The sequence below is a fragment of the Perca fluviatilis genome, chromosome 4 (genome assembly GCF_010015445.1).
Source record: "Perca fluviatilis chromosome 4, GENO_Pfluv_1.0, whole genome shotgun sequence".
Classification (NCBI taxonomy): Eukaryota; Metazoa; Chordata; class Actinopteri; order Perciformes; family Percidae; genus Perca; species Perca fluviatilis.
In genome coordinates, this window is record NC_053115.1 from 44362429 (window position 1) to 44377329 (window position 14901).

Below are 14901 nucleotides of genomic sequence, written 5' to 3' on the forward strand. Positions count from 1 at the left end.
TTTTAAATACGTAGAAAATTGTACAGAGTTTGGTTGGTGGAGGAATCAGTAAGTTTGGCTCAGATTTTAAGAGAGAGATTTTCCAAAAACCAAAGGGTGGAAAGTAACTAAATACATTTACTTAACTACTTAAGTACAACTTTGAGGAAATTGTATTTTACTTGCACTCCATCTCCGAGGGAAATCTTGTATTACTAAACTACATCAGTCACACCAACCAAACTGTGTGTAGTTTTCTACGTGTTTAAGAAACTCCACAAATGTCTCATTTTTATTTAATTAATCAGATATTTTCTCTACGTGTTATCCCCCAATATTGATACGTAACTCTGATTTCAGTTACAAAATGTTTTCATTTATATTAACACGAGAATCTGCCTTTTGATCAGATTTGATTTTCCAAAAACCAAATCAGTCTTCTTTTGTTACGGAAGATAAAGCAAGTCTTTCTTCTTCAGAAGCTGTTAGAGTTGCTACAAAAAAGTCAATTTAGAGACTGAAGGGCAGATTTTGCTCCATTAACGTTCTTCTGTGTGTGTGTGTGTGTGTCTCTCTCTCTGCAGGTCACATGATGAGCTCCACCTTTTCTCCACCTTCGTACCTGAGCTTCGGTTTGTCTCGCTGCGAGGATCTCTCTGGCTCCGCCCCTTTCCTCCTCTACCAATCGAGCATGGGCGCTCTGCGGGGTGCCGGCGCCGGGCTGCGGCCCCTCCTGGCGCCCTTCCACCACCACGGACCCTTCGGCGTGTACGAGTGTCCCTTCGAGCCGGCGTTCATCCAGAAGAGGAACGAGCGCGAGCGGCAGAGGGTGCGCTGCGTGAACCAGGGCTACGCCAAACTCAGGGAGCGCCTGCCGGGTCACAGCGCCGACAAACGCCTCAGCAAGGTGGAGACGCTCCGCGCCGCCATCCGCTACATCAAGTACCTGCAGGGCCTGGTGCAGCCGCAGGACACACTGGAGGAGAAAACACCAGACTGTCACCCTGGAAACAGGGCGGCCTCTCCCACTACATAGTGGATTATTACAGACACAAGACTGTCACCATAGAAACGGGGGTCATGTTCTCAAACCATAATCCAGGGGCGGAGCTTCTGGGTCTCCAGCCCCGAATGTATGTAGAGAGAGAGAGAGAGAGAGAGAGAGAGAGAGAGAGAGAGAGAGAGATAGAGAGATAGATAGAGAGAGATAGAGAGATAGATAGATAGATAGATAGATAGAGAGAGAGAGAGAGAGAGACACACACACACAAAGAAACCACTTGTTTTATTTCACATTAACAATGATTTCATGTTTTTTAAACTGAACGTCAGATCTTTGATCAGCAGTGAAGATGTAGGGAAAGAAAGAGCCAAAGACGTAGTGTGTGATCATTAAATATTGATTTAATATTTATAATCTTTAGTTGTGAGAAAGTGATGATGCAGAGCGAGTCAGACGCCAAACAAACCATGATTTAGAAAAATAAAAAGCATTTTCTGACAGAAACACCAAAGACTTCTCCTGTTCATAATAAACTGAGGATTGATTATTAGTCACACAGCTGTGTGATAACATTATATTAGTGCAACATGCAGATGCTAATAATCTGTTTAGTGTCCCAGAAATATAGTTTAGTCTGACAAAGTACCAGGATGTTGGGCTTCATCCTGCAACAGAAAGTAAAGACTCGGACCTACGTTCTGGGTTCTAAATCCGTCTTCATTGAAAGATCTTCTGCGAGTCAAACTGGGAAAATGTTGATTGTTTTTAACATTTTCTGGACCAAACGAGGACTTTATTAAATGAACTTTCTGTGTGTTGAAGACAGGAAGTTTAAACTCTGACTCAGGTTCTGACTCGACACTGTGTTACACGTTTTGATCCAGAACAAAGATGTTGTGAAGATCTGTCGCCTGTCTGTTTACTGGAGGAAAATAAAAGTCAAACTGGGACATTTATCAAGTTTTTTTTTTTACATTTTAGGGACCAAACAAACTCATTAAATGGATGAAATAAAAAGTTTAGTTTCCTGTTCTGTAAATAGAGTCTGCAGTAGATCGGAGTCTGATTTAATGTTGCGACATTGAGTTGATGCTTCTGAAGTTTGTTTTGTACATTTGTGAGGCTTTCAACGTTTGACATTTAGTGATGTTTTAATTCACATTTTTTAAAGCCTTTCTTCTCAAATGTTTGACATTTTTATTTCGTTACTTTTTCTTTTCTGGCTCTAATTTTGAAAGTTTTATCTTGGGGGGGGGGGAAACAATTATAATATGAGGCTTATTGGAACAAAGAGTTAAAACTTAATAACTATAAGGGGATAACGTGTAGAGAAAATATCTGACTGAATAAATAAAATGAGACATTTGTGGAGTTTCTTAAACACGTAGAAAACTACACAGAGTTTGGTTGGTGTGACTGATGTAGTTTAGTAATACAAGATTTCCCTCTGAGATGGAGTGCAAGTAAAATACAAGTACCCCAAAGTTGTACTTAAGTAGTTAAGTAAATGTATTTAGTTTCTTTCCACCCTTTGGTTTTTGGAAAATCTCTCTCTTAAAATCTGAGCCAAACTTACCGATTCCTCCACCAACCAAACTCTGTACAATTTTCTACGTATTTAAAAACATAAAATCACAAATCATTATCCAACTGTCAGACAGTAAAAAGCATTTAAATAAAAATATTTCCCTCTGAGATGGAGTCGAGTACAAGTAGAAATCCTTAACATTGAACCCTGAAGCTGCTACCAGCCAGCCAAACATTTAAAAAGGTATTATGAATTAAGAATTATACAATCTAATTATTTACTTCAAAACAACATATTTCAATGATGATAAAACCTGAATAGGTCAGAGAATTAGGTTTTGTTTTTTTAATGTTTTTTGTGTCTTTTAAAGTGACGGTTCCTAAGAAGAGAAGCAGATCTTTCTGATACGTTTCCTGCTTTTATTGTGAAAAACTTTCAGATAAAAACAGGTTTTAGTTTGAAAATACTGAGGCGGAGACAGTTGTTTGTGTGAAACATTTAAATAATCTGGAGACAGTCTGAAAGAAACAAACTATCTATTGAGATTATCTGTTGTATGGAAGAGAAACCTGTCAGAATCACGTTTACGTTTGTCACTTTCTAAATTATTTTTCCTAAGTTCCTTTCCAACATTTCTGTCGCTTTTTTTAGATGTTTTTTGTCAGTTTTTTTCACTATTTTTTTTTTTTACGTTTCTTCCAACATTTATTTTCGACTTTTCTAAGTTTTTGTGGCTTTTGTATTTTGACATTTTTTCTCTCTTTTAATGTGAAAAACAAAGTTATTATAGAAAAATGTTCTTGTTTTAATTGAATAAGTTTTTGAAGCAACATGAAAACATCTCATTACAACAAACGTTTTACGTAATAACGTGACACTGACACGTTTCCATACGACAGGTTTCTGTTTATTTCAGATAGTCATGATTTTCATTTAGTATCTGCGACGCCTGAAGATTTCTGTTAAAGATCAGAGTTTTATACTCGCTAACATTTGGCATGAAACACACATAAAATAAATCTAAACTAGTCGACTGAGACTCTCTTAAAAACTGGAAATCAGACTTCAATACTGTGAATTTAAAGGACTTGTAGTTTGGAATTAAAAGCTGAAGATAAGATGTTAGATACTTGGTTAAAGGGACTTTAATACCAGCGATGCAGATACTGATTAGAGGCTCAACACTTACTGATTATCAGTGGTTAACATCCATGCAGCGAGGCTTTCAATCTTTGGCTTCAGAGAGAAAAATAAAAGCTTAAAATGAAAACACGCAACACCTTCGGCAGGTTTCTGTCTGCAGATAGAGAGTCCCACCAGGGTTTTAGGGTTTCTGCCCTGAAAGAGAAAAAGTAAAGCAGATGATTATGTGAATAATCGGCTGCAGACTTTCTGTCCGTCTGCAAAATAAAAAGAAGACACAGTGACGACTTCTCAGCCCTTCAGATTTCACTCAGAGTTGGTTAGGAATCGTGTTTTTTAAGAGTCTGGAGAGAGAGTTCGCCTGTCCTCTGTCTCTCTAACGTCTCATCTTTTCTTGTACTGTCCACATAAGAAGAACTACAACCCTATAAGTAGTTCTGTCTCGATTAACTTCCACTATGTTCGAAAATATTTGAACCTCTGAGTGTTTTTTTTTTTTTTATAAGGAATATTCAAACATCATTTTCGGACAGTTTTGACAGCCCTAGAAAGGACCGATCGATCGCCCTATGGACGTAGAGGACGGACAGATATTCCTGCGCCGTCCTGACAGGTTTCTCTCAGGCGTTGGACAGATTCAGGCGTCCAGGACGCCGCGAGCTGCAGCGGTGGCAAGGCGTCTCCAGACTCGCCGGCGGTGTTGCGGCTGCAGGACGTAGGCGATGCTTTGCTCCGTGTCGCGGCAGCGCCGCAGGAAGCGACAGCGGTCTCTCGCCAGCTCCTCCCACGGGCCACGGCGATCCTCGTCCTCCTCGCCGCCACTGGCAAAGAACTCTTCCACATCGTCACAGAAACGAACCTGATGGGGAGAAGATTCAGTTTCACTTACTTTTACAGAACATAAATAAAAACATATGCAAATGAAACAAGTGGTTTGTGATGAATCTAATATTTGTAGGGCTGCAACTCACCTCTGTGTGTGTGTGTGTGTATGTGTGTGTATATGTGTGTGTGTGTGTGTGTGTATGTTTGTCTGTATGCATGTCTCTGTGTGTGTGTGTTTGTCTGTATGCATGTCTCTGTGTGTCTGTGTGTGTGTGTGTGTGTGTGTGTGTGTGTATGTTTGTCTGTATGCATGTCTCTGTGTGTCTGTGTGTGTGTGTGTGTGTGTGTGTGTGTATGTGTGTGTGTGTGTGTGTGTTTGTCTGTATGCATGTCTCTGTGTGTCTGTGTGTGTGTGTGTGTGTGTGTGTGTGTATGTTTGTGTGTATGCGTGTCTGTGTGTGTGTGTGTGTGTGTGTGTGTGTGTGTGTGTGTGTGTGTGTGTGTGTGTGTGTGTGTGTGTGTATGTTTGTCTGTATGCATGTCTCTGTGTGTCTGTGTCTGTGTCTGTGTGTGTGTGTGTGTGTGTGTGTGTGTGTGTGTGTGTGTGTGTGTGTGTGTGTGTGTGTGTGTGTGTGTCAGCGACTCACCTTCTTAGTGACGGAGCAGCTCTGCGTGGAGAGTTCAGAGAATCCACTGTCCAGCCGCTCCTCCGCCTCCTCCGTCCTGTACTCCGGCGGAGACGCTGCGTCACGGCGCCTGGCGGAGCGACACGAAATCTGGGACGCCGCCTGGGCCCCGGCTCTGGTTCCTGGTGGCTCCCCGGCGGGCCCTCGAGTCCGGACCGGCGCCTGGAAGTTAAAGGGGCTGTATGGATCGGAGGAGCAGCCGAAGGAGTTTAACAGGCGGAGGCTCTCGGCTTCGTCCGCCTCGCTGGCCGACGCAGAGTCGTCCCAGACGTCGGCGCCGGACGGCGGCGAGGAAGCGGGGGAGGACTGTGTGGAGGACGGAGGCGAGACAGCGGGGATGGTGCGGGGTGGCGTGCGGGTGGCTGGCAGCTGGGCGGTGAAGTTTCTGGGGTTGTACGGGTCGACACTACGGCACAGCGAGTGCCACAGACGCTCCTCCTCAGAGTCCGGCTGAAGAAATCATAAAGGAACATTTACACATATTTAGATGTTGTTATTGACGTTTAAACACCACAAATCAACAGTGAAAACACCTTCAACTGTCACGCTTCCCTTCAGAGTTTTCCTCCAGTTTAACTTTTTGAATTCCCCTTAACTCTCCGGTTGTCCTCAGGGTCTAATTTGACCCGTTTTCAAAAAGTTTCTATATCAGAAACTTGGGTTTCTATCAACCACATTGTCAAAATACATTGTCAAAACGCTCCTCACGGTGTGCTAAATGGTCAGTTCACTACCTTCATTGAATTTGGGTGTTTTATTTAATTTTAAAGCGTTTGGAGAAAATAATGACAAAAGAACGTTGAAAAAAGTAACAAAAATGTTGGTAAAAATCTCCAAAAACGCAGTAAAAAGAACAACAAAAACGTAAAAAATACTTGGAAAAACATCGACAGAATCATCGGAAAAAGTGACAAACAACTTGAGGAAATAAGTGCAAAAAAATTGTGAAAAGTGACAAAACAGCGGGGGGAAATTGTTATTGCCTTGTTGTGTTTGACGCTTTTTTCAAAGCTTTATTCTGCTGTTTTCAAGGCTTTCGATGCCTTTAGTCGCTTTCTTCAATGTTTTTGTCACTCTTTTGTCATTTTAGTCAACATTCTTTGACGTTCTTTTAAACATTTTAATTGCGAAGAGCGCTGCGTTGAACCATCCATGTTATTTTCCAATAATTTCTGATATAGAAAACTTTGAAAAGGGCTCGGACTAAATGTTGTCTGAGTGAGTTTAACCTTCGGGATGAGAGAAAATAAGAGTTTACTTTTAAACATAATGTGCAAAATAAGTTTTTGTTGATTTAAACGCCTTCAACTGCCATGTTTCTAAAACTGGAAACACCTTATACTGTGTGTGTGCGCCTCTGTGTGTGTGTGCGCGTGTGTGTCTCTGTGTTTGTGTATGTATGTGTGTGTGTGTCTGTGTTTCTGTGTGTGTGTGTGTGTGTGTGTGTTTCTCTCTGTGTGTGTGTGTGTGTGTGTTCATGTGTGTGTGTGCGTGTGTGTATGTGTGTGGCTGTGTTCATGTGTGTGTGCGCGCGCACGCACATGTGCTGATAGGTTTCATTTCTCTGAAAGCTCTCAGAGTGAAAATGAAACTTGAAGAGAAGAAGAGTGACCGACAGCAGCTGCAGACAGATAAGAAGACTCATTAATACCGTGTCCACCAGTCTCCAGGGAGAGCTGCTCAGTGTGCACAAAGTGTTCCTCTGCTGATCTTCACTTTAAAAAGGTTGAAGGCCTTTAATATCTTCTTGGCTATAAAGTTATTAAAGGGGAACTATGCAGTTTTTTTTAAGCTTAATTTACTTTAACTGAACAGCTTCAGAGTCATTGGAATGGTTATAGGACTTTTTTTCGGGTTGAATGGTGGTCATCTCGCTTCCCCCTAGCGCCTGTGAGCGGAAAAACCACCCTTGGGCCTCGGCGTCAGGAAGTATGGCATGACATCAGGTCTCGCGATGTAACGAATTGGAACCGGCTAGCTATAAGAACAAGGTAGCGATGGAGTTTCTTTTATGCGTTTGCTTGTAAACGTTGTTTTCAGTTCAGATTCCGAGGCTTTTTCACACATTTCAAAATGTAACTACACGTCGCGGCTACGCACGTCTCTCGGCCGTGGCTCGGTAGCGTTGCATTCCTCCCTAATTCTCAAAGAAGGCTGGCTGGCCCAGGGCTAGACCAGGACCAGGCCAGACCAGATCAGCGGCGTCTTTCTCCCGTGGCTGTCTCTCCTACCTACACCGGCGCCGCACCCTGTCCCTTCTCCCCTTCTACCTGCTGCTCAGTGCTGCTGCACATGAGGAGAGAGCACAGAGGGGGGGGGGGGCTGCTCCTCAGTCACACAACAGAAGAGAGAGGTGACTGTTTCTACGGCCACAGGAGAGAAATACATGGCGTGCTCGCTGGACAATACTGGCGACTCTTTTTTATTTTACAGAAAGTGGCTGTCTTTTCTACAGAAAGTCGCCAGATTTGTCGCTAGTCGCTTTTGTGAAAAAAAGTCGCTAAGTTGGCAACACCGCCCCCCCCCACACACACACACACACACACACACAAGCACACGAGTATAAACATCAGACCACTTACGTAGGCTACGGTGAAAGCTCCGAACTTCCTGTCGAAAGCACACTGTTTGTGTTTAATCCAGGGTCTGACTTTTAATTTTTTTTTAAACTGAAAGCATTTAATGGTCAAAATATTATTAATAAATATTCGAATATTTATATTAATATACAAACGAACTTCGAATATGACTTTTGGGCAAAAGTCAAAGCCCTAACGAGAACTGAGACAAATGCAAGCCTGCAGATCCAATGCTGACCTGGCATTGTTGCTGTTGTATCTTTGATCAGAAACTTAAATCTGTCAGAGTTTCTCGTCAGCTTGATGTTGGCAAACGCTAGTTGCTTCTGCTCCGACAGCGTTCTCAGGCCATCGTAGGAAAAAAGAATAATGTTACGGACCCAGGAGAGAAAAACCTCAGTGGACATGACTCTGTGCGTTCGCCAGCTTCTTTGAAAACAAACTCACATGACCAGAGGGAGAAGATGGGAGGGGGGAGAGTCGGCAACCAGTTTTTACGACAGAAATATCTATTCTGAGGCTGTAGGGGGAGTTCTATAGAGAAACATGCCAGCAAAAAGCCAGAAAACAGAGAAGAAATGGCCAAAACTGCATAGCGCCCTTTAAATCATGATTATAATCCAACACTGCTTCTCTACCTCAGAGTCCGCCTCGCTGTCCGAATCTTCTTCGTCTTCTTCATCGGACGAGTCGGACAAACCTTCGCTGTCGAAGCCATCATCATTATCATCATCATCATCATCATCATCATCAGAGGAGGAGGACCCGTCTGATTGGCTGTCGTCGCTGCAGGGGCATCCCATAATGAAGGCAATGGCTTTATTCTGGCACTGAGGTGTCGCTGCACACGGATCCTCTGGAGAGGCTGAAAAATATCATCATCATGGTTAAGAAACAAGAACAAATAAAGGTTGAATGAATGAAATCGTTATTAAAATATTAAGATAGACTTAAATGTGAAGCAGCCCTACCGTCTGCAGCGGCTGTTTCCTGTTCTTCTTCTTCCACTTCCTGTCCTGATGTAATGTCAGACTCTCCGTCCTCTGAAGTCTCGTTTCGCTTTCCTGTGTTTTCTGTCTCTTGTTCCTGCTGATCTTCGCTCAACATCTTCAGCTGGCACACCTGGACACACAGCTGCAAACATTAAGCAAATAATCACAGACGTTAGCCAACATTTTACAGACCAAACAACTCCTCTATAAATTCAGAAAATTTACAAAATTTTTTTTTAAAAAGATCCCACTTTTTTTCTAAAATTCTCTCTCAAAATATTACTTTTTTTTCAAAAATGTTCTGATTTTAATCTCTCAAAATATGTAGAATCACTGACATTATCTGACTTTTTATTAGGATTGGGCATCGACAACCGATTCCTACTTCTTTGTTGGAATCGTTTAGATTTAAATCTGATCATCGGTTCCAGATTTAATATGCACAAGTGTTGGTTTCCATAGCGACCAGGTGCTTGCTGTGTTGGAGCCGCGGAGCAAAGTAAGCAGAGCTCCAGTGTGGCTTTATTTTATGTTGCGTTACGGCTGCCGCCGGCACCTTCGTGTGTGTATTTAACTGTGATTGTGTTTTATCTGAGATGCGGAGTAGGCTGTGCCATTCCAGGCTGCTGATTGGTTGGCTAAGGGAAGTCCCGCCTAGTTCCTGGGGTTCCCTGAGATGGTGACGCCGATTGGTGCGGCATGCCACCACTGACCCAATCGAGGAGCTCCGGTGAAGTCCGCCTCCTGCTACCTAATAGCCTGTTTGACTTGCTGTGGGTACGCGATCTGTGCTGCCTGCACGATCCAACATGCGCATGTGCAAAATGTTCGAGCATGTGCAGATGATAATCCCGTTTTACGCCACTGCTGTGCTCCGTTGTATACCACCATGGTGACTGACACAGCAGAGTAAATTCAGCCATAGTTAACGGTTACACTTCCTTGAAAAGTTTTTCAAAATACACCTCCATCTTGTTTAATGTACAAAGAGACAATAAAGGAAACGGTATATTTAGGGAGGGGTCTGTGGAAATGAATATCATACATTCGTTGTGTTTTTTGCCTGCAAATGTAATTTTCTCTGCACGTATCAATAAAGTAGGCTACTATAGCATACAAAATGTAATATGCTGGTCTTTTAAACAGACTACACAAAACATTGGCTATTTTGAAAATTATGAAGGCTAACAGATTAATTTAGTTGTGCATTACATCGAAAAAGTTGAATAAAACCCAAGGACGAATGCTAATTCTACTTGCAGTTCAGGGCAGCTGTCACACCTTATTAGCTTGTCTCGTTGTTAACACACACACACACACACACACACACACACACACACACACACACACACACACACACACACACACACACACACACACACACACACACACACAGCTACCAGGTTGTATAACTAATGTTTCTTCTCCTGTAGAAGTTAGAAGTCTGTAGGAAATCAACCTTGTTTTAAAATATTCCAACTTCTGTCCTTAATTTTCTGACACAAATATATAATCCCAGAGAGAGATTACCTGACATTTGATGGACCAAATGTTCATCCCTACCTGTAAGTGTTCCTCCTCCGGACTGGAGTAACCATTGTCGGTCTCGGGGGTCAGCAGCGCCGCCACACTGCAGGCGGCAGCAGTCCCGGCCCCTAACCGGCTCCGGTGCTCTGTAACACCGAACCACTCGGTGTTCTGGGCGGTGTGAAGCCCTCCATTGTTACCCGACTCCTCTTTGTGCTGAGAGGCTCCAGTGTTTTCTCCCAGCGTCCATCCCTCTTCGCTTGTTTCGGGGTTTTTTGTTTCAGACGCTGGTTGTTTTTGTGGACAAAGTGTCGGGGCTGTGCCGGCCCGGGGCAGATATAACAACCCTCTCTGGGAGCTTTCCTCGCCACCCCAGAAACTGTCCCACCACGTTCTGCTCTTACCCATGCCACCTGTCACAGAGGCCCCCGCTGGCCCCCACTCCTTCCCCACTGGGGGGCCGATTTCCTGCAAATATAACAATAATAATCACTTTATTCAGGACACAATGAAGCTCCATGGAACAGTGACAAAATAGACAATGTATACAAATTTCATAAATAACGTAAGTTAACCTTTTCCTCTCAAAATATTCCAGTAAAATAGCTAAATAAGAACACGCCAACTACTCACCTGAGATTAAACGTGTGTGTGTGTGTGTGTGTGTGTGTGTGTGTGTGTGTGTGTGTGTGTGTGTGTGTGTGTGTGTGTGTGTGTAGCACACCAACCACTCACCTGAGATGAAATCAAGCTTATAAAAACATGACTTAAAGAAGTCCACGCAGAAGACAAATATCCACTTTCGTGGGTTTGCTGGTGGCAGGAATTTAAGTCCATTCCTTCGCTTTGAATCCCAAGTTCCCGCAGAGAATCGGCGGTGATCCACGGTATCGTGCCGCCGACTCGGGGCTCCAGCAGCCCGACGGCTCCGGCGTTCTGACACCGCAGAACTGGCACGTGAGGACCCGGATGATGGGTGACGTTTAGTGGCATAATGTCGTCCAGCTGTCTTAAAAAATCACTTTCCGCATCAACAAAGCTGGTTTTTAAATTTAAATCCCCGCGGTTCCACCCGGTTCCTGTATCAGACCGGGACGGGGCACGGAGCGGTCGCCCCGGGAGATAGCTTTGTAGAAACGTCATCGCGGGCCTAGACAGAAGGCCGATCCACGAGCTTTCCTGGCTTACAAGCACGGCAGAGGAGACTCCACGGTCGGCAGGAGACGACGAGCTCTGCCCGTGTCTCTCACTGCTCATAGTTCTGAACATTTTCTTTTCAAAGTGCCAAATATCCAATATATTAATTATAAATACTCATGTGACATTATCTCAGTTCCGCTGTATGATCCATTTAGAGTGTTTTTAGTGAAACTTTAGTCTTCAGCGCACGGACCGTCACAGCGAGAGGGAATCCAGGGAATACTGTCCGTGACACCGGCAGCAGCGCTCCACTGACAGCGGTGGTTGGACTTCTTTCTGGTGGAGAACTTAGTGAAGACGGCGACGGAAAACACGGTGGAGGATGAATCCCTGTTTGAGGACGAGAGCAGAGCCATTTTGTCTGGAGGTCTCACCGGCGGTGCTAGGCTAACAGGTTAGCTTAGCATTAGCAGCTCATAGATAGGAACAGGAGAAGCTAACTATCTTAGCGGTTTTAGCTTAGCAGTAGCAGCTATCTATCTGACCGGTTAGTAAACCGAAGTAGAGTCTTGATCAAGAAACACACTTTGTTGGCTTTTTTTCTCAGTTTACACGATTTCTTGTCTTCTTTCGGTGTTAATACTGTTCTGGTTTTCGCGAATAAAGACTAATTTAACCGCCGTGTTGCTTCCGTGTGTCGGAGTGAGATTTCATCAGAAAATGAAGGGACCGTCAACAATTACTCGCAGTGTTACCGGAGCCAGGGAGCGTCGCTGTGTTACCGGAGCCAGGGAGCGTGTGTAAACACAAAAAACTGTCCATATACTGTGTATAAATGAATGAATTTAAATCAACGTGTAATAATCTGTAATAAAATACATAAATGGCACAAAAGTTACAAGAGAAATTGTGCTAACGGTACAAAAATAAAACACAAATTTCACACAATTATAGCATAAAAAAGCCCCAAATGTTGCCAAAAAACTGAGTAAATATTAAACAAAAACGGCAATAAAAACAGACACAAAAACACACCGGGGCCTGTTGCACAAAAGTAGAATAAAGAAATCCAGGATAACTGAAAAAGCGCAGCTTGACTTAGTGTGATCCACTCATCGCGGCTTAATCGGTTGCACGTTTGCCGAGCCAGGATCAGACGGTGAAGCTATGTCAAGCCAGGAGTAGATAGCTGGGATAAGTGCACGTTCACGGCTTTCTTAAATAGACCACGGTATCGATCACAGATTTACTGATGCAGAAATGGAAAAGACGTGTGCAGCATATGTTTCACCCGCTGAGCAGCAGCTTCTAATGGAAATTTAAGAGGAGGTGAAACATATAATATGCAAAAAGGGAAATACAGCTGTTATGAAACGGAAAAAAGCCCGACAGACAATAGCGGACCGACTGAATACGTATGGATAAAAAAAAAAAATCTACTTAGTCACTCCACGTTTTAATTGCTTTAATATGCTTGTTTTATGTGTTGGTTTTATTGCTGTATCTGTTTTTATGCTCTAAATGTGCTGGTTTTAGTGTAAAGTGTCTTTGAGTAGCCTGTAAAGCACTATATAAATAAAATGTATTATTATTTAGTCTACCTTAAAAGTGAGCAGAGGGAATTCTTGTTCCTGGGAAATTTTTAAGGACTAGGCTTAATTTCAAAGCTTATTCATAATGCGAGAATATGTTTTACAACCATATGCACAAATCTCCATAAGCTATGTCTAATTCTAAATATCTTTCTACAATTAATGTTCATACAGAACAAGCATGACTGGACAAAAACTAGAAAAAGAAGGGACTTCAATACACACTGTAAGGATATCTGTAAAACAATGTAGCCTGTTATTATTCATGTTTTTTTTTCTCACTCCCAAGATGACAAGTGACAGCACCAAAATAAAATGATTAAGAAGCTTTGTGGCGTTCCAACACATTCTCACTCCCATTTGGTAAAAAAGGATGTTTGATCAGGTGCCATTGTCGTCGTTATTGATGTTAAAAGTCCGCTTTTAGAGTCCGCTGCACGGTGTGGGAGGACCCCCCTGCCTCCCCCGCCTCCCCGCGTTGCACGGGCGGGGGCACATTCCACGGGGACAGCAGCGGAGGAAAAGCCCATTTCCTCCGTATCGTCCCACTTTTTACCATTACCATCTCAACAACTGCAGTAGTAGGATTTAAATCAAACTCGTGACAGCAATAGAAATACAAACACACACAGACACACACAAACACAGACACAAACACAGACACACACACACACACACACACACACACACACAGACAGACACACACACATATAGACACACACACACACACATTGTGACGAAGGACAACCTCTTCAGGCCGGTAAAACTGGCTGCTTGAGAATCAGCCAATGAGGAGCGGCACTGCGCTCTGCTGCTCACTGAAGAAGACAGCTTAAGTTTCAGTTTTGGGAAAGTTTGGAAGAGAGCACTGGCTGACTGCGCAGTTTATATATAGATAATATAAGATAGTGTTGCTGTACTTATTTCTAAGTTCCTAGAATTGTGTGCGTGCAACTGCCAGTAAGCAATACTGATGTTTGTTGTTGGTTTTACCTCATAATAATGTTACACTGTGTTTATTGCACTGCAATAATGTCGTGGCACATTGCTGCTTGTTATTGTATAATGGCGGAGCCTCACACTGCCCGTGTGTTTAATTGTTTAGAACGCTGTATATTAACGGAGGTGTTGCTTTGCAAGCCTTAGGTGTCTCAATTCAAAAATATTGTATGTTTTTCTTGCACAATGTGTAACGTTGTTTATGTTGAGGAATTCTGCAGCTCATAATTATTATATGTTCAGCTGAATTTAGCATGTTGTGTATTGTTGCAGGTAATGTGCAGCAAATTATTCTTTGCGCACAACAAGGTATTTGTTTGAACAGCTGATGACATTCGTGGGGGAAAACACTGCTGGACCTGGCTGGTAAGACCAGATGGAGTCAGGGTTAGGGTTAGGGGTAGGGCTGCCTTCCTACAACAGTCGCCTGAAGTCTGGCCCACACAGCCAGTCACGGAGGAGACAGATAATTCTGCTGAGCTGCGAAAACCCACTGTCTGCTGTCGTACTACAAGCATACAGACTTCTCTGCTACCAAATGCTGATCAGTTTTCCTCATTCAGAGCACTGACAGAGGCTGTTGCCCAATCCAGCCCTGGGTCATCTGTGAGCCCCGTCAGTCTTTCTGCTGATGACTACCAAGAAGCAGAGAGAGAAGTATTGAGACGAGAGGCGCTCATTTTAAGGGAGGTGAAAGAGAGCTCCAGGAGGCCTTCAGGTCATTACACCCCACACTCCAGGCTCATCTGGCTAAACACCAGATTAGGTTTCAGTTCAACCCCCCCAAGTGCACCACACTTTGGAGGAGTCTTGGAAAGGGAAGTGAGATCTGTTAAAGCTGCACTGTATGCCACCATCCAGTCACAGACTGTCCCAGAAGAGGTCCTGTGGACAGTAGCTACTTATTG

The 14901-nt window shown here is 43.4% G+C and overlaps 2 protein-coding genes across 3 annotated transcripts in view; both read right to left on the reverse strand.

Moving 5' to 3' along the window:
- Positions 1-1051, reverse strand: part of LOC120557210 (nuclear factor 7, brain-like) — a 30287-nt gene extending 29236 nt beyond the window's left edge. The window contains exon 1 of the mRNA XM_039797326.1: positions 602-1051. The gene's annotated coding sequence lies outside the window, so the exon portion shown is untranslated. The remainder of the gene's footprint in view (positions 1-601) is intronic.
- A 312-nt stretch (positions 1052-1363) lies between these two features.
- On the reverse strand, positions 1364-12150 carry LOC120557209 (protein phosphatase 1 regulatory subunit 15B). 2 transcript variants are annotated; one of them, XM_039797324.1, is made up of 6 exons: positions 10998-12150; positions 10299-10730; positions 8715-8865; positions 8382-8608; positions 5126-5614; positions 1364-4512 (listed from the first exon to the last, which is right to left on the reverse strand). In XM_039797324.1, the coding sequence occupies exons 1-6, from the start codon at positions 11529-11531 to the stop codon at positions 4291-4293; spliced, it is 2055 nt and encodes a 684-aa protein (XP_039653258.1). In that variant the 5' UTR covers positions 11532-12150; the 3' UTR covers positions 1364-4290. The 2 variants fall into 2 exon arrangements, with proteins under 2 accessions (XP_039653258.1, XP_039653257.1); XM_039797323.1 differs by having other exon boundaries at positions 8715-8877; positions 10998-12148.
- Positions 12151-14901: the final 2751 nt, after the last annotated feature.

Coding starts and splice junctions, on each gene's coding strand:
- LOC120557209 (XM_039797323.1), bottom strand. CDS start 11,531: ATGTTCAGAACTATGAGCAGTGAGAGACACGGGCAGAGCTCGTCGTCT. Junction 10,731..10,997: donor TAAGCTTGATTTCATCTCAG/GTGAGTGGTTGG, acceptor TTATATTTGCAG/GAAATCGGCCCCCCAGTGGG. Junction 5,615..8,381: donor ACAGCGAGGCGGACTCTGAG/GTAGAGAAGCAG, acceptor TGATTTCTTCAG/CCGGACTCTGAGGAGGAGCG.